The sequence below is a fragment of the Phaseolus vulgaris genome, chromosome 8, assembly GCF_051622355.1.
Source record: "Phaseolus vulgaris cultivar YP4 chromosome 8, ASM5162235v1, whole genome shotgun sequence".
Taxonomy (NCBI): Eukaryota; Viridiplantae; Streptophyta; class Magnoliopsida; order Fabales; family Fabaceae; genus Phaseolus; species Phaseolus vulgaris.
In genome coordinates, this window is record NC_143505.1 from 57,726,187 (window position 1) to 57,746,873 (window position 20,687).

The 20,687-nt window shown below is 30.9% G+C and overlaps 4 protein-coding genes and 2 non-coding genes across 12 annotated transcripts; all 6 read right to left on the reverse strand.

Annotated features, from left to right (window-relative positions):
- Positions 1-212: 212 nt before the first annotated feature.
- Positions 213-284, reverse strand: TRNAK-UUU (transfer RNA lysine (anticodon UUU)). Its single transcript has one exon. It is a non-coding gene; the product is annotated as a tRNA-Lys (tRNA).
- An 817-nt stretch (positions 285-1,101) lies between these two features.
- Positions 1,102-4,723, reverse strand: LOC137826761 (ternary complex factor MIP1 leucine-zipper protein (Protein of unknown function, DUF547)). 7 transcript variants are annotated; one of them, XR_016515216.1, is made up of 9 exons: positions 4,448-4,605; positions 4,161-4,277; positions 3,744-4,062; positions 2,942-3,347; positions 2,685-2,789; positions 2,529-2,588; positions 2,300-2,383; positions 1,638-1,755; positions 1,102-1,549 (listed from the first exon to the last, which is right to left on the reverse strand). XR_016515216.1 is itself a non-coding variant. In XM_068632897.2 (9 exons), the coding sequence occupies exons 1-9, from the start codon at positions 4,514-4,516 to the stop codon at positions 1,241-1,243; spliced, it is 1,572 nt and encodes a 523-aa protein (XP_068488998.1). In that variant the 5' UTR covers positions 4,517-4,603; the 3' UTR covers positions 1,102-1,240. The 7 variants fall into 7 exon arrangements, 2 of the variants coding, with proteins under 2 accessions (XP_068488998.1, XP_068488999.1); XM_068632897.2 differs by having other exon boundaries at positions 1,638-1,745; positions 2,690-2,789; positions 4,448-4,603; XM_068632898.2 differs by having other exon boundaries at positions 2,690-2,789; positions 4,448-4,603.
- A 265-nt stretch (positions 4,724-4,988) lies between these two features.
- On the reverse strand, positions 4,989-5,060 carry TRNAK-UUU (transfer RNA lysine (anticodon UUU)). Its single transcript has one exon. It is a non-coding gene; the product is annotated as a tRNA-Lys (tRNA).
- On the reverse strand, positions 5,061-6,726 carry LOC137826762 (16 kDa phloem protein 1). Its single transcript, XM_068632899.2, has 5 exons — positions 6,475-6,726; positions 6,299-6,364; positions 5,859-5,994; positions 5,562-5,697; positions 5,061-5,388 (listed from the first exon to the last, which is right to left on the reverse strand). Exons 1-5 carry the CDS (start codon positions 6,524-6,526, stop codon positions 5,314-5,316), a joined length of 465 nt encoding a protein of 154 aa, XP_068489000.2. The 5' UTR covers positions 6,527-6,726; the 3' UTR covers positions 5,061-5,313.
- A 5,626-nt stretch (positions 6,727-12,352) lies between these two features.
- LOC137824506 (16 kDa phloem protein 1) lies at positions 12,353-13,784 on the reverse strand. Its single transcript, XM_068630174.1, has 5 exons — positions 13,615-13,784; positions 13,330-13,395; positions 12,955-13,090; positions 12,725-12,860; positions 12,353-12,595 (listed from the first exon to the last, which is right to left on the reverse strand). The coding sequence occupies exons 1-5, from the start codon at positions 13,679-13,681 to the stop codon at positions 12,509-12,511; spliced, it is 492 nt and encodes a 163-aa protein (XP_068486275.1). The 5' UTR covers positions 13,682-13,784; the 3' UTR covers positions 12,353-12,508.
- Positions 13,785-16,153: 2,369 nt separating this feature from the next.
- Positions 16,154-19,362, reverse strand: LOC137826181 (Calcium-dependent lipid-binding (CaLB domain) family protein). Its single transcript, XM_068632058.1, has 5 exons — positions 18,998-19,362; positions 18,559-18,624; positions 17,187-17,325; positions 16,563-16,698; positions 16,154-16,372 (listed from the first exon to the last, which is right to left on the reverse strand). The coding sequence occupies exons 1-5, from the start codon at positions 19,062-19,064 to the stop codon at positions 16,316-16,318; spliced, it is 465 nt and encodes a 154-aa protein (XP_068488159.1). The 5' UTR covers positions 19,065-19,362; the 3' UTR covers positions 16,154-16,315.
- Positions 19,363-20,687: the final 1,325 nt, after the last annotated feature.

Sequence of the window (20,687 nt, forward strand, 5' to 3'; positions counted from 1 at the left end):
AATTTCTCAGACAAAGCTCACACTATAAACCAATTTCTTTTGTTTGGAAGCTTGTAACAGTCTCACGTAGCGTGTGAATTTAGTGATCTAGGCTGCATTTGACAAAAAGGAAATTAAAATAAAATATCATTTTACCAAATTCTCGAGGCAATATATATACATAATTAATTGACGTGCTGATTTATAATTATGAGAATGAAAAAAATAAAGATTGTCGCCTGTGGGGATCGAACCTACGACAACGTGGTTAAAAGCCACATGCTCTACCTCTGAGCTAAGGCGACTATATATACTGTTTTGAATTTTTCAAAAATTAAATCCCACTGTAATGTTGTGCATACCAATTAGGGGTGGCAAAGCGGGCCAGCCCGCCTTGCATTGGCCCGCCCCGCGCTTGACCCGCAAAAATGCGGGGTGGATTGGCCCGCCCCGCAAAGTTATTGCGAGCTAAAATTCCCGACCCGTCCCGCATAAGAGTTGGCCCGCGGATTTACGGGCTAGCCCGCATTCTTTTATTTTTTTTTACATTTTGTTCTTAAAAAATTGGCAAATTAAACCTATATATTTGTTACTATCAAACCTAATTTTTTTTTTCTTCCTTTTCAAACATCAAAACATTAAACATTAAGATAAATATCAAATATCACTATGCGGGCTAATACGGGTTAGCGGGTTGAAAAGGTCAACCTGCCCCGCGTTTTTTACCAGCGGGCCGCGGGCCGACCCGCACAGCCCGCCCCGCTTTGCCATCCCTAATACCAACAGATATTCTATCTTATGCAAAAGAAACCTCCTTTATTTCATTCCTAAGCAGCAGAGAACAAAGAGCAAATCTGATTTATTTTTCATCCATTTGCATAAAAATAAGATTTAGGTAACATCAAAAGAGTAGTCCCCAAACAAAAAGTTAATAAGAAAAAAAAATATTATTACCCAAAAATAGTTATATTAATCTGGGTTGGATTCCAGAATTAAACCCCTCTCAATTTATTTTATTTTTCAAATACTGTCAGAACCATGAAATTCTTTTTGTACATGCCGTTTCTTCCTCCTCCACACACACCCCTTGCCCTCCTTTATGATATCTTTTTCCATTCTTTAAGATTCATGTCAAAACTTTCGTACTTAGTAGCAATGTTCATAAATTTAAGCTAGTTAATGAAACATATATATACTTTACTACTAATTGAAAAAATTCAAAAAAACAAAAAGTAAAAGGGTCGCATTTTACTTTTTTTATTTATGTAACAAGGAGGTAGCGGAATTCAGATTCATATGGCTGAATTTCTACCATCTTAGACATGGGATATTTTGTTTCTCTAATGAGTCTCTCCATCGTGACCCTCTTCAATGATCCTGAGCGTGGCAATTGGCTATAAATCCATTCTAGTAATGATTCCATCTCATCTGCAAAATCATGCATATGCCACTCCAAAAGCTTAGGCACAACTATCTTTCTCTTGTTTGTGATACCCACTGAAGCTTCCAAGTATTCCACTTTAGCCCTCCCCAATTGGTTCACAACTTCGTCTGAAGTGTACACCCTTAACTGCAACAAACACCATATATGTAATATATGTTTATCAAATAAAAGTCTTCCTCAATATGCTTCAACAAAGGTTGTTAAATACACTTACTGCTGGTGAGGACCAAGTGCCTCGACAAAGAGCAAAGGTGACATTGGGTTCTGGATATCCCAGACCATAAGCATGCCGTAATAGCAGTTCCTTTTCGTCCACAGCACCCTTTTGTCAACTATATAGTTAGTTGGGTGTTAAAAAACATCAATACACGTTACATGCAGGAATTTGACTCATCTAAAATTAGTAACAATAAAATAAGTAATCCTAGTCATTGATGAAAATAATCAAAGGTTGATATTCTAACACATTCATGATCTGTTCTGAGTACACGAAATATCAATGGCTGATTTTCCAATCAGAGACCGAGTTACTTATTTTATTCTCTAAAGTACGTTGTTCGTTTTGGAATGATCGCATCCCACACGCAACAGACATTGCATTTGCCTAGTAGCATGGTTCCCTTTTGATTCAGGAAAGGTAGAAACAAAACCACAGCTCAAAGTTTATCATTTCAAACTTTTATGTTGCCTGAGTTTTCACAAATTGTTTTTTTATAGAATCTAAAATCATTGGATGTTAAGTTAATTTCAGAAAGTAATAAAGGTTAAGACGAGTAGCTTCCTACCTTAGAATTGAAAAGAAAATAAAGTTAAAAGGAAGGCTATAGTGCAGTGATTTGAGAAGTTATTGTTGCATAAATAAAATATATATCATACATGTTTTGATTCACATGGGTGCCGAAGAATAAAGTGTTCGATAGCCAGAGCATTCAGTACAATCCCGCCAACATTCATTGCAGCCTGTGTCAGCACATTGCTGCGTAGTTAATAATAATATTACCACAATCGCTAAGAGAAAGTATCTGTTCATGCTTCATAACTTCCAGAAGAAAAAAAACATTGTTCAGTAACTCTAGACTTTTCACTGACATTGACATTGACATACCTTATTCATAAGAGACAACAGTTTTTCCTGACTAGAAGGAAGGCCATGATCTAAAAATGCCTGTATTTAGACCAAAACACAAAGGTTCCTGAGATTTACCACGCAGAGATGTTTGATAAGATGATGTCAATGAAGGCTTGAAATGAAATGCCTTACAGTACATTCATTATGCAGGCATTGTAGATGTTGATCCAGAACGCCAACTTCTGCTTGTAGGTCAAGAAACTTAAATCCACATCACATAGCTTATTCATCAACACCCTATAAAAGAGGAAATAGATAATAAGAAGAAATGGGCTTTGAAGGTAGTATAACACAACCACATGTAGACAATGTTTCACTCTATTTCCTGTTTTCAAATATTTGTGCAGGAAATGAAATGAACCAAGGCTCTAATAAAGGTAAAAATCAACCTCAATTTCCTGAATGCTGGCAGGCATTGTGAAAAGCGGTCTATGTCCAATGAGCTCCTAGTGATTTGAATGAAGTCTTTATAAGGTCCTACATCTCTTGCTCTGCAATCCAAATCTGATGATATGCCATAAGGATCAAGACACGAGACATTGCTATTTGAAGGTGCCTTGCTGTTTGATGAGGTCTTTGTTATCAAGCCAGTGGACTTCATGCATGGAAGAGTGAGTCTAGGGACAGTTTCCGATTCTTCTCTGTCCAATGATGCTTTGTTTAATTCCAGAAAAATGCCTATCAGACACTTAAGCAGTTCTTCTGACATTTCATTTGGTTTCTCAATGGCATCTTCTATATGGATAGGGTATTCTCTTGCTATCATACTACTACTCCTTCTTGGCACTTCATATTCTGCAACACATATCCAAACCACATTGTGAGAAAATTGAGCCACAGAAAAATCACAAAAAAGCCAAATGTATTTTTGTTAGTTTAAAAGACTTTTACAAGATTAAGGATGTTTTCAAAATAGGAATCAAAGTGCTCTTTTATAATCACTCTTGAAAGCATCTGAGAATTTAGATATATGCTTAATTCAATCACAGAAAATAGTTTTAGAATTACTGGAGTTATTTTGTACTTACAAAAAGCATTATGCATGGTTTGTTCAATCCCAAAATCTAACTAATGAAATGATGATTACATGGTACACTGTTTTGGTTTAATGAGATCTTCAACGGCAGAAAAAATAAATATAGGGAAATATTTGTGAAGCCAAATGTGGCGTTAGTAGTGCCACGTGTTTACCTGTTGACCTTCTTGGTGTGGAAAATAGGCTATGGAAATCCAATGCAGAAACTAGAGAGGCTCTTCTATTGCTTATCTTTCTTTCTTTACTTATGACTTCATAATTGAGAGAACTTGACCTCTGCTCCGTAATCATTGAACCATACCTTGACGATCCTCGGAACTCCTTATGTAGTTTAGGCTGTCTCCTATGGTGTATTTCCAAATCTATGTTCTGGTATCTCTCCTGGAACAATAAAACTTTCAGTTCCTGAACTTTTCTTTCTAGCATCATGATCTCTTCCTCAACCTTTGCCAATTCTTGAAGAAGATTCCGAATCTGCAACCAATTAAGTCAAAATAATCCAATGTAAAATATATCATATAAAAAAATGAACATTATATATTTACTATGTTAGGTATTTGTTTATACTATACCTGAGGTGGAAACAATGGGGGAATGAGTGGAAGAGAGAAAACAGGTCCATGAAGAGCACAACTTAAGATGCTATTGAGTGCCTCTTCACACTTCAACTGAGCTTGCAATTGGACAACCTGAGACAACATAAGAAATAAAGGAAATCATAATCAGAAAACATTACTCAAACATCCTAAGCTATATATATGTACCAATCTCTTATGGTCTTTTCTTAAGAGGAATATGCATATCATGAATGGATTTTGGAGAAACAATGATCCAAATGAGGCAAGTTGCTCTCACTCACCTCTTTCTCAAGGCCTTGTCTAGTGTGAGGCTCTTGGCTTTTCTCCATGAGATAGTCTTCAAATTTCATTGCTTGTGTGAATCCAAAAGAGCCCTTTGACTTTAAAGTAAGAAATATATATTTTTGGTGTGAGGAAATTGGTGGCAGTCAAGAAGTTCATATGTATTAATGTAATAATTGGTTGTTAGTGGGTGACATTAAAGAGTATAGTTAGCTACAAAATTAGAGGGGGTGAACAAGATCGATGATTATGACCCTTAAATTTCAAAGAGTGATAAAAAACATGAAAAGTGGAAGTGGTAAATTTATAAGTGAGAATGTGCGGTGGAATGGGACGGTGGAGAATCTGTCTTGGGTTTCAAGTGCATCATGATCATCTCATGAATGTTGGAACTGGATTTTTCATCACCCAAGGTTTGAATTTGGTGGTGGTGACGTGAACCCCATGAATGAAGTGGTTGTACCGTGAATACCATGAACCAATCAACAAAACACTTTTTAGAAAATAACAAAAAATGTGAAAACAAAATTTAAAGTAAAACGCCGACTGTGGGGATCGAACCCACGACCACGTGGTTAAAAGCCACGCGCTCTACCACTGAGCTAAGTCGGCTTCATGCTTTTACTTTGCATGCTTTTCTAAATATATTCTAATTACAATTCATACTACATTATTTGTTTTAAACTGAAGTAATGAAATCCATTTAATAAGCATAAGTTAGAGAATAGTACAAATTGATTTGATAGCACAACAATTTATTAAATGTATCTTTCTAAAAAGAATTAAAAAAAATTGAAATACAATGAAAATGATTTAATCTATTACACAGAACAACTGCCATCCAAAATCAAAATTCTGATGAACATTACTTTTTTCTATATCCTATATCCTTGCTAATCTGTGGTAGATAGTGCTCACGTTCTTCATAATCGTCTTCCACCTGCATGAAACCAATTAGGAACATAAATTTAATAACTATCCATGCTGAAAAACCTTAGCATTTGGATAGTTATTCGTGGATTATAACATGTTAAAGGTAATTTTTGTTTACATACTTGAAAAAATGTTACATTGGTAACATATATTTATACTTTACAAAAATGTGAAAAATACCTGTAGGGTGAAAGTAACACCAACATCAATTTCACCACAGTAAGATTTGTTTGCACGAACCACTCTGTATTTGAGAGTTTGTAGTTTAGCTTCTCCATCGTCTACTCCTTGGGCCAATAAATCCCCTACATGGATTCTACATATAATAAAACAAAATTTCCCTTTTAAACTATGAATATTTAATAAAAAGTGAGGCTCACTTAGAATTATAAATGAAAACTTTCATTATTACTATATATTATTACAAACAACAAACTAATCAAGAAAATAATATAGTGTTTTATAAAGAACTCTTACATGGATTCTCCAACAAACTCATCTGTATACAAGTCTTGGTCCATAATTTTGATGATGATCTTGTGTTGATGATTTGATAAAGGGTATTCTACTTTGAAGATAAATTTCTCATTCCATACCGGATTTATGCCCTGGCCTGCACAAGACACCATTCAAGATTCAAGACTGTGTTTAACCAAAAAGGTTAAGCATTACAAAACTCTAATCATATTTCTTATCATTATTAGTTAGGCTTAGCTGTGAAAAAAACTATTTAACTAAATTAATCATAGTTGAAAGGTCTCTGCATTTAAGCAGTGATTTGAACACAAATATGTTATGCACAGTTTGAAAGGTATCTGATCTCTATTCAAATATAGGTAAGTTTCTTCTAAAAGCAAAAAATAAGTAACTTGTCATAAGGGAGATTCAAACATGGACTTGGTTACACCAGAACATACCAATGGCGACACTACTCCTTTGCTCTTGGTCTTTGTATTGTATCAGAACATAAGGGTCCATTTCACCTATCACCAAAGGTAAATAAGTAAACAACACAAATTGGTGAGTAAATAACACTCTATATTAATAATTAAGAAGTAGTGTAAAATGTTAGGCAAAGTGAGTTGTTACATACCAATGATATCAGAGTTATGCAGGCCCTTTGCTTTTAGAAGTTGCACCTCCATGAAGCAATTGCCATGTTATTATCTGTGTCTCTGAAGACTCTAATTGTAATTCAGCAAACTTTGCAACGTGCTTGAGAAGTATCTGTTTTAGGCTTATGAGCGTTAAAGTTGGAAATGTTTATATTGGGTCCTTAGCATGAGCCTTTGATATGACCAAGACTTGCACATTCTACAAAATCAAAGTATGAATAGGACCACACACTTGGTCTTCCCATTAAACCTTACACAAATACTTGTTAAATTACCACTAGTACATAATTAAGTGCCAACTATGTACTTTTTTTTCTAATGAAACATAATTATATATCTATAATCCAATAGTCTTATACGTGTTCTTAACCAACCCACTGAATAAAAAAAACTAATCATGAATAAAATCAATAGATAATGAATAGTGGTAATATTTCTAGAAGGGAGGAAAGGCTGCTACGTATTTGTCTTGCTTAAAAGAAAATGGTTCTTTTTTGTTGGATTTATTAATTTATAATTTACAGTGTCCATTTTCTGACTCAGTTTGGTTGAAATGTCTTCAAAACATTAATAGTATCAAAACAATTTTGACAGAAAACTGTTGCTTGGAATCATCGTGGATATGGTCTGGTCTCATCTTTAATTTTTTTTAACTCAATTCATTGAAGCTATGGAGTTTACGTACTCTTAACTTTCTAAGGAAATTATTTATGCATAAAAGCCAAAGAATACCTTTAAGAAGATAACACTTTTTATTGCATAATATTATTTTTTTTGAAAATTATTGTATAAAGTAATTTTAGTTTCTATATTTTATAAAGTTCGCAATTTTAGTCTCTAATGTTTTTTCACATTTAGTTTTTAATTATCCTAATTTTATTTTCTTAGTTTTATCATACAATTTTGATTTATTTTATTTTATTATAGTATCGGAAGATTAATTGGAACCATATGGAGGATCCAATTTTTGAATGATTTAGATGAATTATCAAACTTTATTAAATGATGATCAGAGAGTGATTCATCTTTATAAGATTTTCCAATCATAAATGGTTGAATTTTGTTCCATGAAGATCAACTAAGATATAAGACTATTCAAGTAATTTGTTGAGATTGAGTAAGTAATCTTTGAAAAATAAAATTATATTTATAATATAGTGAGATTTCCAATACAAATATTAGAATGATTAATATATGACTATAAACTAATTTATATTGGGAAAAAAAATCAGTTTTTGAATATATTTAAAATTGTTTGTGATATATAGATTTGACTTGATTATCTCAAATAATTATTATAAATTTTTTAACATTAAATAATACATTACACAATTTATTATTGACTTCGCTCAATTTTCAGTTCAAGTGACTGGAATTATTGATAATTCAAAATTATCAGATTAAAATTGTGAAAAAAAATTAAGAACTATAATTGTAGATTCTGTAAAATTTATCAAAACAACGATGCTTGTTCAAACAAAGGAGTGTCTAAAGTTCAACTCTTATAATTTTGTTCCAATATGTTAAAAAAAATTCAAATCATATATGTGTATATATATAAGTATTTTATTGAAAGAAATTAATATAAAAATTATTTAAAATATTAATATTAAGTCAAGATTATATAAAATTAATTTAAGCATTCATTTTACCAACTTAAACCTTTGAGTGAACTTTTTGAATAGAGTGTTTAGACTAGTAAAATATTATGACCTACAAAATTAAGATAAAGATCTCATTTAGATAAGTATGCAGTGTAATGTGTAATATGTAAAACATGTAAGAAATTATTTCAAACATTATTTAGTTTGCAAAATACAATCCACTTTAAATTCAAAGTCAAACCAAATATTCATAAATGAGTGGATCCACTCTTTTTTACCAAATCTAGCATTTGACCTGTGAAAATAGGTTAAATTAAATTAGTTGACATAAAACTTATGAATTATTTTATATTTTGTTTGAGTGACTGAGACCCAGGCAAATATGTACAAGTAAAAAAAAAATAACTCTAAAAAACTTTTTGACATTATTTTTTATTTCAAATCTCAGTCTTTTCTAAAACATTAATTAAAGAAAAGGACTTGAACATGTTACACCTACAACATTAATTCAGGATGTTCATTATGGAATTTGCAAAAGAAATAAGGTGGGTTGAATTAATATTTCAATCGAGTTGCATGTATAATTATTTGTGTGAGATATGATTAAATATTTTTATTTATTATTTTATCAGTATAATATAGTTGATGGTTGAAGATAATTATATTAATTTTTTTTATCAATTATGAGTTTAGTGAGCAAGTTGAAATGTTATAAATTATAAACTATTTATATTTATTTACACTATTAATTACAAGTAAAAGTTTTGGATGTTGTGAGATTATTGATACCAGACATCTATGCCATTATAATTAGTTTGTGCTGCTACTTTTATTTTGACAAATTAGTGTAAGGCAAGTTAAAAATGATGGAAATGTTGAATTGAGACAATTAATTATCATTTGAGACAATTAATGAGAATAATACAAACTAATTTGATAGTAACATTTTAATACATTTATTTTGATTGCTTGTACTTGCTAAAATAATTAAAGAATGAAATAATACATTATTGAAACTAATGAAATGTGTTGCACAATCACTATTCTAAAACTACTTTCTATCTACATTTCGTTTTCATATGTTGGCTCTGCTAATTTACGGCAAATAAATTTTACTTTCTTCTTGCAATTGTTTAAATAATAAATATGTTGTATTGGTAATATATATATATATATATATATATATATATATATATATATATATATTCATATACTTTAAAAGTAAACATATATTAACTTTTTTTTTATATGGCTAGAGATGAAACCAAATTTTGAAATATCAGTTTTATGAAATTGAATTAGAGATAAATTTACATCAGTGTTTTTTATTGGATTATCCCATAAAAATATTTGTCCATAATTTATTTTGAGAGTGTGATTGCTTAGTCCACATTGAAAAGGCATGGTGTCACAAATCTACTCTTATAACAATTTTTCTCATAAATTTAAACTCTTTGGTCAAAAACTAAATTAATTAATTTTAAAAGAGTGATTTGGTTTATAATTTAATTTATATTTAATCTGGTTTGGTTTTTTATAACCCGAAATTCATATTGTCACCTACTATTTTCTATTATTTTGTATCACAAAATAAGATTTCAAGAGCCATTATATAAAGTAATTACTCCATGCAAGAATGACAAATTTTGCAAGTGCTTTGTGAACATATATTATTTGGCATGTACTGCCAAGAATTTTGGTACCTTTTTCTAGTAGAGAAACTCTAACAAACTCAGTAGAGAAACTCTAACAAACTCTCTATATAAGCATCTATCACACAAACCATAATCCCAAAAAAGAGAGAACTATACAAACATAAATGATGGAAGGTAAATTAAGAAAAAATAAAAACATAAAAACAAAATGTTTCAATTGAAATGTTAATCTGTTCACAACAAAATTCACTTTAAACAAATATTATAACTTAGATTTTTCTTTTTAGTTCAATTTTAGTTTAACTATTCATTCTCTTGTTACAACGACGACGGTAGTTGAAGTACAATACAGTCCTTCTCTTGGATCAACTAGGTCTAGATGAACAGTTCGAGGTTTCTAGTCTCTCTTCATAAATATGCATTGAGATTTCTTATAACCTTCAACTGGAAGAAAGGTATGAGATGACGAAGTGCAACTGAAGTTATTTAAAGATGTGAGTTATACTTTTTTTTATATAATTTTTTTTTATGTTAGACATCACTATGCTACTTGACATCTCAGTTAGGCTGATACCTCAAGTAACAACAATCATTTGTCATCACATGAAAAAAATATTATTAAAAAAAAGAAAAAGAAAGAAAATACAAAAATATGGGGGACTAGACCAAAACCCATATGTTAACAAAAACGATACATAAGTAGACTATACCTATTAATAAAGAATTTTAAGAACAGACTAAATAGAAGTCTATTATACCAATGAAAGGATTCTTTGTGAATAAATCCTAAATTAGCCAACTTATCAGCACACACATTCCCTTCACGAAAAATATGAGTAACCCTAAACCTGATTTTTCAACAGTAATTAAGACAAGTATTTCATCGATTACGAAACATCCAAGGAACATTTGTCCTAACAGTAAACGCAACACAAACTAAGGCAGAGTCACATTTCAACCAGACATTAGTAAGATCCAACTTTTGAGCTTCCTCCAAAGCATATATAACTCTATAAAATTCAGCAACCAAAGCAGTCTGAACGTCAAGAAACACAGAGAAAACTCCAATAAACTCCTCCATACTCCCACGGAAAATACTTCCACAAGCGACAAGACCTGGATAACCCCTAGCAGTCCCATCAGTGTTAATTTTAACCCAGTCTGGTAAATTATATTTAAAATAATTAAAAAGATTAAAACTGGTTTTCATAATTAATATGGAGGTAGAATATATGGAGGTGGATGAAGAATTTACCGAGAAACTCACAGGAGGAAAAAGTCCAAAATAAGTTTATAAAATTAAAATACGAACAAAAACTTGATGGATTAAATTAATCTTTTTGAGACCTTTAGCTTTCAAAAGCTACACCTCCATCAAACCAATTATGGTCATGTTGTCTAAGTCACCCGAATAGTAAAGATTCTAACTCAGCATTCTCTTATAATTAACGAGCTTAAGAAGTATATGTTTTAGGGTTATGAATAGAAAAGTTGGAAAGTGTGGTGAGCTTGTGGTTGTTTATATAATGTAGGGTCCTTAGCATGAGCAGCTATTAGACCAATACTTGTCAAGTTAGCGTTGTACAAAATCAAAGTACGAATATTCACCAAAAATAAAATCAAAGTATGAATAGGACCACACGTCCCATATTTCATGAACTGTGTCACTTGGCATTAAAGACTAAAAATTTAGAGTTGGTCTTTGTTTTGTTTTACGAAAGTTTCTTGTTGATGAAAGAAACGTGTGTACCAAGTAGGACAAATAGGTTTTAGAAAATATTGGAGTTGACTCACGGTCTTCTAATAGGTTTCAATTACTCATATTCACGCAATTTCACTCTAAAACTATACAGCTTTCACTTTTCCTTAACTGAGACCACCACTAATTATTATTGGATTTTCATTATTAGTGTTAGATTTTGATTTACTATAGTATGCAATTTTTGTTGATGTGAAATCAAAAATTGAAAAGTATGGAATGGATTAAATTTTTGTCTCTATATTTAAAACCGATCCAATTCAAAGTGTATTCTGTACTCAATATTCTTTAATAATAAGCCACATTGTCATTTATCTACGATAATTTGAATTTACATTTTTGTGTTGAGTTCTGCATATATTATATGTTGAAAGTTATGTAAGATTAATTAATGAGGATATTTTATAATTGTTGTTATCAGAAACGATTGCGAGTCTCTTAAATGGAAAAGTGGTCTTTTTAAAAAGTGGAGTTTATACTTCCGAGGTAGTGATAGTTGATGAAGTTTGATGGGAGATTTATCTTAAAAATCGACCTTTAGTAAAAACTAGATAAATTATAAAATATATGGATATAAAAGTAAATAAGAGAATGGAGTGAGAACTTCACATAAAATTAATTAATATGTATTTATAAGTTGTTGAATTTATGTTAAAATATTTAAAAAAATATGATTGATTAGTGAATATTTCTCATTGAATTAATTATAATCATATATATACATACATAATACATAAGTTATATATTATATCTGCGCATTCAATTTTGTTGTATAGCATAAAGTAGGTTAACCAATGATGAACCATCATGAAGCAAAAGGGTGAATTGAGAATTCAGATTTGGGATAACGAAAATGATATTAAAAAGTATAAACGATGGAATAATACAAATTAAACTAAGTTGATAATACAATTATTTGTTAAATGTGTCTTGCTAAAAAGAATTAAAAAATGAAATAACGTGGAATTGAAAATGACAATCCAAAACATGGTTTTCATATGTTAGCCTTGCTAATCTTCGAGAAATGCTTGTGACTTTCTTTCCATCCTCCTATCTCTTCTTCAACAAATTTGTCTTCCACCTGCACCAATCCAAACAAAATTTAATTAATCTTAACGTAAATTTCATTACCATTTTAACATTTAATTAATCATTGGGTGGAATAGTATAATTCATAATTAAGTAGATCATGCAATTTTACGAAGAATACCTTTGGAGTAAAAGTAACACCAACATCAATTTCTCCACAATAAGACTTGTTTGCACGAACCACTCTATACTTTAGAGTTTGTAGCTTTGCTCCTCCATTCTCTACTCCCTGGGCCAATAAATCCCCCACATGGACTCTACATACAAAACAACAATTTTCTCTTTAAAATCGTGAACTAAGTAAATTGTTATAGTGACATGAAATTTATAATGAAGCCATTGAACTCTTACATGGCTTCTCCAACAAAGTCGTCTTTATATAAATCTTTATCCATGATTTTGAAGATGAGCTTGTGTTGATCGTTTGATCCAACATAGTCTACTTTGAACATAAACTGTTCATTCCATACCGGATTCTTGCCCTGCCCTGCACAAAACACCATGCAAGACTACGTTCAACAAAAACTTAAAACCATAAATTATTATGCATCTCATGATTTTCATTACTCTGCATTAAAGTTGTTTCTGATGGGTCCAAATGAAAACGAAGTTTAAGCAATCTTTTGGACAACTATAATATGCCATGCACATTGTTAAAGCTACCCAAGTTTCTTGCAAATTGAAGAAAAAGATATAAGGACTTGAATATATAGGGCATAAACGTACCTCTAGCAACTCTACTCCTTTTCTCCTGGCCTTTGTATTGTATCAGAACATAGGGGTCCATTTTACCTATCAACAAAGTAAAAGATTAAACCAACCATTCTAGCATATTACTGATACCATGTCTGATTCAGCTTAATTTAATTAGCTTCATTAGACATGTACTAAAAAGTTCTTATCCATTGATTTGAGTTTTTAAAGAAAAGAAGAGGAAAACTCAGAAAAACACTGATGTTTTCTGAAGACAAAACAAGACAAAGGTAGTTGTTAATAATAATATGTAGATACCAAAGATATCAGTGTCACGTAGGCCTTTTGCTTTCACAAGTTGCACCTCCATGAAACCAGTTGCCATGTCTCTATTCCTGAAGAGTGAAGATTCTAATTCTCCAAATTCTTACAATAGATGTGCTTAATAGAGAAGTAATATCTGTTTTAGGTTTATGAGTGTTGAAGTTGGAAAAATGGTAGCCTTGTGTTTGCTTATATAGGGCTTCCAGTGCATGACCAAGACTTTGGCATTGTACAAAAAATCAAAGTATGAATAGGATAAGACCATACGCGCATGCACCTCAAACTTGGTCTTCCAATTTCCAGAAAGCTACGGAAATAAATTAATGTCATTTGGCCTTAATAAATTGTTGAAAAGGACAACTAAGTACTGTTTTCTATGAAAAGTATTCACAATCAAAAGCAGAAGTAAATGACTTAGTAAGACTTTTAGTCTTCTACTCTTTATTGGGTGAAGGAGGGTCCAGAAGGGCTGCCATGTGCTTCCTTGTTAAATAATTCTCATTAGTAACCTCGTGTGACAAATTCAAAATTAACTTATAGTTTTTTACCTTTATTTTTCCCTTGAGTTTCTGTAGCAGACTCGTTTTGAAGACGAGTCTTTTTCTTAGGGTAGAATCGGTTTGAATTTGACTGATGACAAACCTAATTAACTTTGTTTGGTGTCATATAAGTTTTGATGACCAGTTCAACCTACTCACTATGAAATGTCTGCTAGTCTATATTTTGGAATACATCAAACAATTAGGATTTCCTTGAAGCTAGTTGATTTTTGTAGAATATTGTTATATGTTATAAAGTGAATTAATATATATATATATATATATACAATTTTCATTCATTAAAATATATTTTAAAGATAATTTGTTTTCTTTTTAAAAAAACTTTAGAACATGTTAAGGTAACATTATAAAATCAAAAGTTGAATTGAAAATAGTTATTTGAATAAACGTAATAAAATGTTTTTAATATATTAGTTTTGTTAAAAATAATATTTTTAAAAAAAATATTAAACCTAAAGCAAATTAATTTTTATGTAGCTTAACACATTGATACAAAAAGAATTTGAAAATTTGTTTCTCTTTAACAAACTAATTTAAGGTTGTGACACCGATTTTTGAGGGTTGGATATATAAATGCCCATATAACTCTCTTAAGCTTTCTATTATATTATATTGGTGCTATTTTCTAATACGTGGGGCTGTAGTTTTTATTATAATTATATTAATATTATCATTTTGTTACAACATTATATTACGGTTTGTTATATTATATATTCGTTCATAGAGGAGTATTATATTGGATTATTGTAATTAAAATACTAGAAAAATATCTAAGTCTACTGTCAAATTTTATGATGAAAGTTCCAAAAAAGATTTGTGATATTTATATTTGTCTGTTTGATATGTCATTTGAGTTCTTGAAAAAACTTCCTCAAAAAGTTATAATTTTATTTTTACATACCAACTTCTATCTTATAGAAATTTGACCCAATTAAACTAATTAAGTTTCACATCAGGGAAAATAATATCATAAATCCATTTTTTTTCCTAACAGCATGAAAATGATAGTGTATGTTTTTTAACATTTTTAAATAACTGATGTAAAGAGATGTTCTAAAAAAAATCAGTAGCGCGAAATTTATTTACTGGCGATGAAGCTCTTTGCACATGTTTAGAGAACATATTTTGTAAACACCTTTTTTTTTCACTCTAAATTTTTTTGACAATCCTTTGTCTTTGTTTTCTTTTTGAAGCCATGAGCTAAGAGTAACTCAAAATAATTGTATTTTAACCTGACAAAATTTTGGTAAGAGTAAATTTTTTATTCCTTTTAGTTTTTTAGCTCTCTTTCTTTTGTGTGCATGTGGTCACAGGAATCTCTCGTATGTATGATCAATTAAGAAAATAATTTGTGTTAGTTTAAATCTATAATAGTATATATTTGTCTGTTAAGTTTGACTTTTTGAAAGTAACTTAGAAGATCTTTGAGTATCCTCAGCTCATGCTATGCTCTAGAAATAGATTTTTTTTAAAAAGAGAAAATTTACAAGGAAGTTAATAAAAAATGGCATTAGGATTTGTAAATTTGGATGAGATTTTATGTTTTGAAATTAAATGGTTGATTTTCTTATTCTTGTTGACACTTTGTTTGAAATACAGAATTAAGACGTTTTTCAGTTGTTAAAGTGGAAATGTTATATTATATTTTAAACTAAATGATTATAGAATAACAAATAAGTATAAGTTGAGATTTTTGTTCATTTTTTATATTTTCCATATAAAAACTGTTTTGAACTATGATTTCTAATTTGTAGATAAATCATAAGAATTGTAATAAATTTGACTTTGAAAAGGAAATAATATGTGATTTTAATTAATGGTTAAGTTTTAGTCCAGATTGATCTTGTATGTGAGTTGATGGCATCTATTTTTATCGCTAAACACTAAGTAATATAATTTGGTGTCAGATAATCCAGTGTTTTTAATCAGAGACCAAAGTTCCATCTAGTTATTATGTACATTCACTCAGTGTATGATGATTAAAATTTTACGATTAAACTCATTAACAACCATCTTAATGCCAAGTGTTTTCATCACATCTCAGTCACTAGAAGGGATTTCAAAATCTGCATATTCAACTACATACAAAAAAGACTTAATGTTCCGTTCAAAATCCATATCTGAAGCACACTGAATTAAAAGCCACTTTGCTTCCATCCTCCAGCATCATCATCATCATCATATTCCTGTTCCTGTGAATTCCAAGAACAACATTAAAGAAACTCCTAAAGTCCTAACATACATGTTGACAATACTTCATTTCAAATTTTCCATTGTGCATAACAACTAACTAGCATGTTTTTTTCATATGAACTCAAGCTTACATTCTTTGCTGTTGTTTGCATAACAAGAAATATGAGCACTCTCAAACTAAAATATTACCTTTAAGGTGAAAGTTATACCAACTTCAATTTCACCACAGTAAGATTGGTCTCCTCGAACCACACTATACTTGTGAGGACGAAGCTCAGCTGATCCCTTCTCTGTTCCTTCTGCCAATAAATCCTTTACATATACTCTGGATACAGAAAATTGACCCTTTATTATGAACAAGAAATAAAAGTAAGAATATGCTTTATGATCTTTTTCTCATGATCCCGGTTTAAGGAAGGGTGACCTTCTCATTATTCCATTACGTGCCACCCTTCTTCATTGGATACAGAGGAATCAAAAAAGCTTAATTGCATTCTTAACAAAAAGTTAAGATGAGAATTTAGAAACTAACATGGTGATTCCTTCGTATCAAGATGACTTGAATTTTAACTTCTTAAAATTTTTCCCAAGTGTTAGTATTTCCAGGTGATAAAAGCAATGTATTTCTTGAGAGAATGAATTTGGAGAAATTGTTGACATATTTATTGTTATTATCAATATGTGTGAAAAAACTTTAAACTACATATTTTGAGACTTTTGAGACAGAGAGGTACTAGTAACAATTTCATTCAGTCAATAAGAGCAACTCGTCTTGGCAAATTCAGTATATTTAAGAAGCTAGGAAAGTCTTACGCAGCCTGGCCAACAAAGTCATCTGCAGAAAATACATCCTTGTCCATGATTACAAGGTTGAGCTTGTATTGGTCACCTGATCCAGGATATTCTACTCTGAATACAAACTTCTCATTCCATTCAGGATTTCTGCCTCCCTCTGCATCAATAAAAAAAGTCATCTAACCAAATGCTTATTCATGGAAAAAAACAACAACTGAAAATCCATCTCAGCTTTTATTAGCATGTATGTTACTTTGAAGCTAGTAAGACCCACTATCTATTTTAGTGTTTCAACGTATGTGTGAGTTTGATGCTTTAGCAAACATTATCAGGCGGTTGAAAAAGGGAAGAAAACACACTTATTCTGCTTTTGCTTGCCCATCTCCTTCAACAAAGGAAATAGTGAAGGAAAAAAACTAGTTACAGTTTTGTAGTTGCTTTTAGTGTTAATCTTCAATTAGAATTAGAGGCTCACACCAGAAATCCACATAATAAAGGTTTCTATCAGATAGGTCAACATAGATTATTGAAGTGAACTTCAATTTTAATTGGACAACACTAAAAACAGTTGTGGAACTTTATTTAAGTTTGGTCAGAGCGAAATACACACATAGGGAAGGGAGGGAAGAGAAATGAAGGGATAAAACTCCAGGTCTGACAGTCCTTAATTCTTATTCCCTCCTGTGGTGCCCTTTTAGCTTGAGATTCTTGAGCTCTAAGCATCTAATTACAAAAATCTTAATTCCTTCATAAAAAAAAGAAGGAAGAAAACACATATTGCATCAGAAAAAGCATACCACTTGCAGATGAACTGCATGTTCGCTAGAATTGGCCTAACAAAATTCTTGCTTTACATTTCCTTTTCTCCACTCTTGTAATCTCACCAAGAGAATGAAATGATTGAGCAATTTCACACGAAGTTTAAGTATGGGAAAAGCTTCTCACAAGTTTTGAGGTCGTGTATATGAATATGCTGTGTAGGTGAGTGGATCCAATATCTTGTATGAACTACAGTTTAAAGAAGAATTTTAAACTGAGTCCATTTATGTGTCAAATATATGCATCTCTCCAAATTAATCCTTGTACTCTTTTGGGGAAATTAACCACTACCTTGAAGTAATTGAACTTTGATTTGCTAGGGTTTCCCTCATAAGAACAGCCAATCATGTAATGAATTTAAGAACTTCAAAATACATAGTTCAAGAAACCAAATCTATCAATGGCATGTCACAGGCGATCATTGTAATCGGTGATAAAAAGTTTTACCTATTCCTCCATGCCAAGCTATACAGTTTAGCACACACCACACAATAACCGTGAAATACTAAGCATTTCCAGACTTGATAGTTAATGCTATACAAATTTGTAGGAAAATGAGCATCTAACTAACCATGAATTACACGGCTCTTGCGCTCTTGACCTTTGTATTGTAACAGGACATACGGATCCATATGAGCTATCAACAAAAGAAAACAGATTAACAAAAAACAAACAGCACCTTGTTAGAATCAGATAATAAAAAGGTATTAAACCATTGCATGTAAAGTGAGCACTTCATTAATTACTTCCTTTTAAGTGAAGAACAACTAATCAAGAAGAAAATCATCATAGCAGTGCCTTGAGTCCATCTAAATTAAACTGGACTCAAGGAATTGAGATGTCAGATGATTCAGATCAGAATGATGGGAACAAGGAGTTGAATACTGATGAATGAATGATTAGAAAAATCCCAATTTTAGAATAAGAAAAGGTTCAAGTAATCAAAAGGAACATAAAATGGAAAAGAAAAATGAGAAAAGAAAGGAATCTGAGCTAAAGATTCAATGTACCAAAGACATCGGTTTCATGAAGACCCTTTGCTTTCACCAGCTGCACCTCCATGAACCCAAATGCCATCTCTCTCTCTCTCTCTCTCTAGAACCTTCCCTGGCTTACAATGAAGAAAGAAACCTTAAATGGTCAAAATGAACATCAAGTAATACAAACGAAGACAAATGTGTAAACCTCTGAATAGATTTATTCTAATCCCCTCGTAAAATGTTTATCACGTCTGATTAAAATTTGCTATTACAAAGCACAGAAAAAAAAATAACAAAGTCCTCATATCATCCCTAATTCAGCAAGATGCATTTTCTGAGGACAAACAAAACTCGCAAACGTTCTTTTTATTACAGAAAGTTTCTCAAATCATGATAATAACCTGCTTATATATTAGTAATACTATTTAATAATTTCCATTTAAAACATGCTATTAATTACTAATTAATTTAAGAAATTGATAGGAAAAGCAAAAATTTACGTCATCTAAGTGAAAACAAGTGAAATTATTTTAACTGAAAATTAAAAGTCAGCAACCTTGAAAGTACGCAATGTTGTCACACGTCATTCCACTTTTTAATGACTTGTTCTATAATTCACACGTTGTGCTGTTATATATATATGAATGTTTTGTTTTGCGGTATTTGAGTCAACCAAGATAAAAAAAATGTTTCTTAAACTTACAGAATAAATATATTAATCATTAGCAATCAACACAATTTTTAAAAATTGAAATTAGTAGCTTCTAGAAAATGTCATTTTCTGAAAAAAATTGTTCAGAGCAGAAGTAAGCAACTCCATTTTTCTTAAAATTAAAAGAAGTTGAAAATGCTCAATGAGTTTGAGTTATTTTGAAAAGTTAATGTTTTCTGCAAGTACTACGAAAGCAAGATTACGTAACCTTTGAAAATAAATATAAAACTAAAACTAGATTCGACTATTAAAATAAAAAGTAAAGTGATGAATATTCTTGAATATTATAAAACAGAAAATAAAAACACTATGAAAAAAGTTAAACACGCCAAGAATATAGGGATAGTATATATGTCCCAGGAAAATGTTGGCCAGAAATTGTTTAGCTTATTAAAAATCATGACTTGAACTTGGAAACTCTTTCTACTATTAGTCTTGCTTTTGGGTTCTCATCTCATAGAGCTAGTGATTCCAGCTCTTCACACACTTTAAGGTGCTTCAAACTATGTTTAAATCACAAGAACTAAAAATATGGGCTAAAAGTCATTATCTTGTAAAATTCATACCTTGAGCTTGAAAGTTCCTTTTTCCCGTGAATCCTGCTTCTGAGTTCTCACAACACATAGAAATAAGATTATAGCTGATAATACCTTTTTAAGGTGCTTCAAATGGTTCTGTACTCAGCAACACATTAAGCTATCATATTCCTAGTTGAACCTCAAAACCAACAGCCATGAAAACATAACAACAACCTTGAATTTGCATGTGGCTTATTTATTTAGGTCCAAATAACTAGAGGTGAAACCAATAATGGAGATTAACTTATATAATTAAATCTTTAAAACTTTTAGAATGTTACATAGTTTTACTTAGCAATTGAATAATTATAAGATTTAAGTACAAATTCGGGGTCGAGCAAGAATTGTCCAAAGCTACTCGACCTTTCAGAATTCTGGTCTGTAAAATGCCACAATCACGCAATTATATTTAACAGGCTTTCCAAGAATA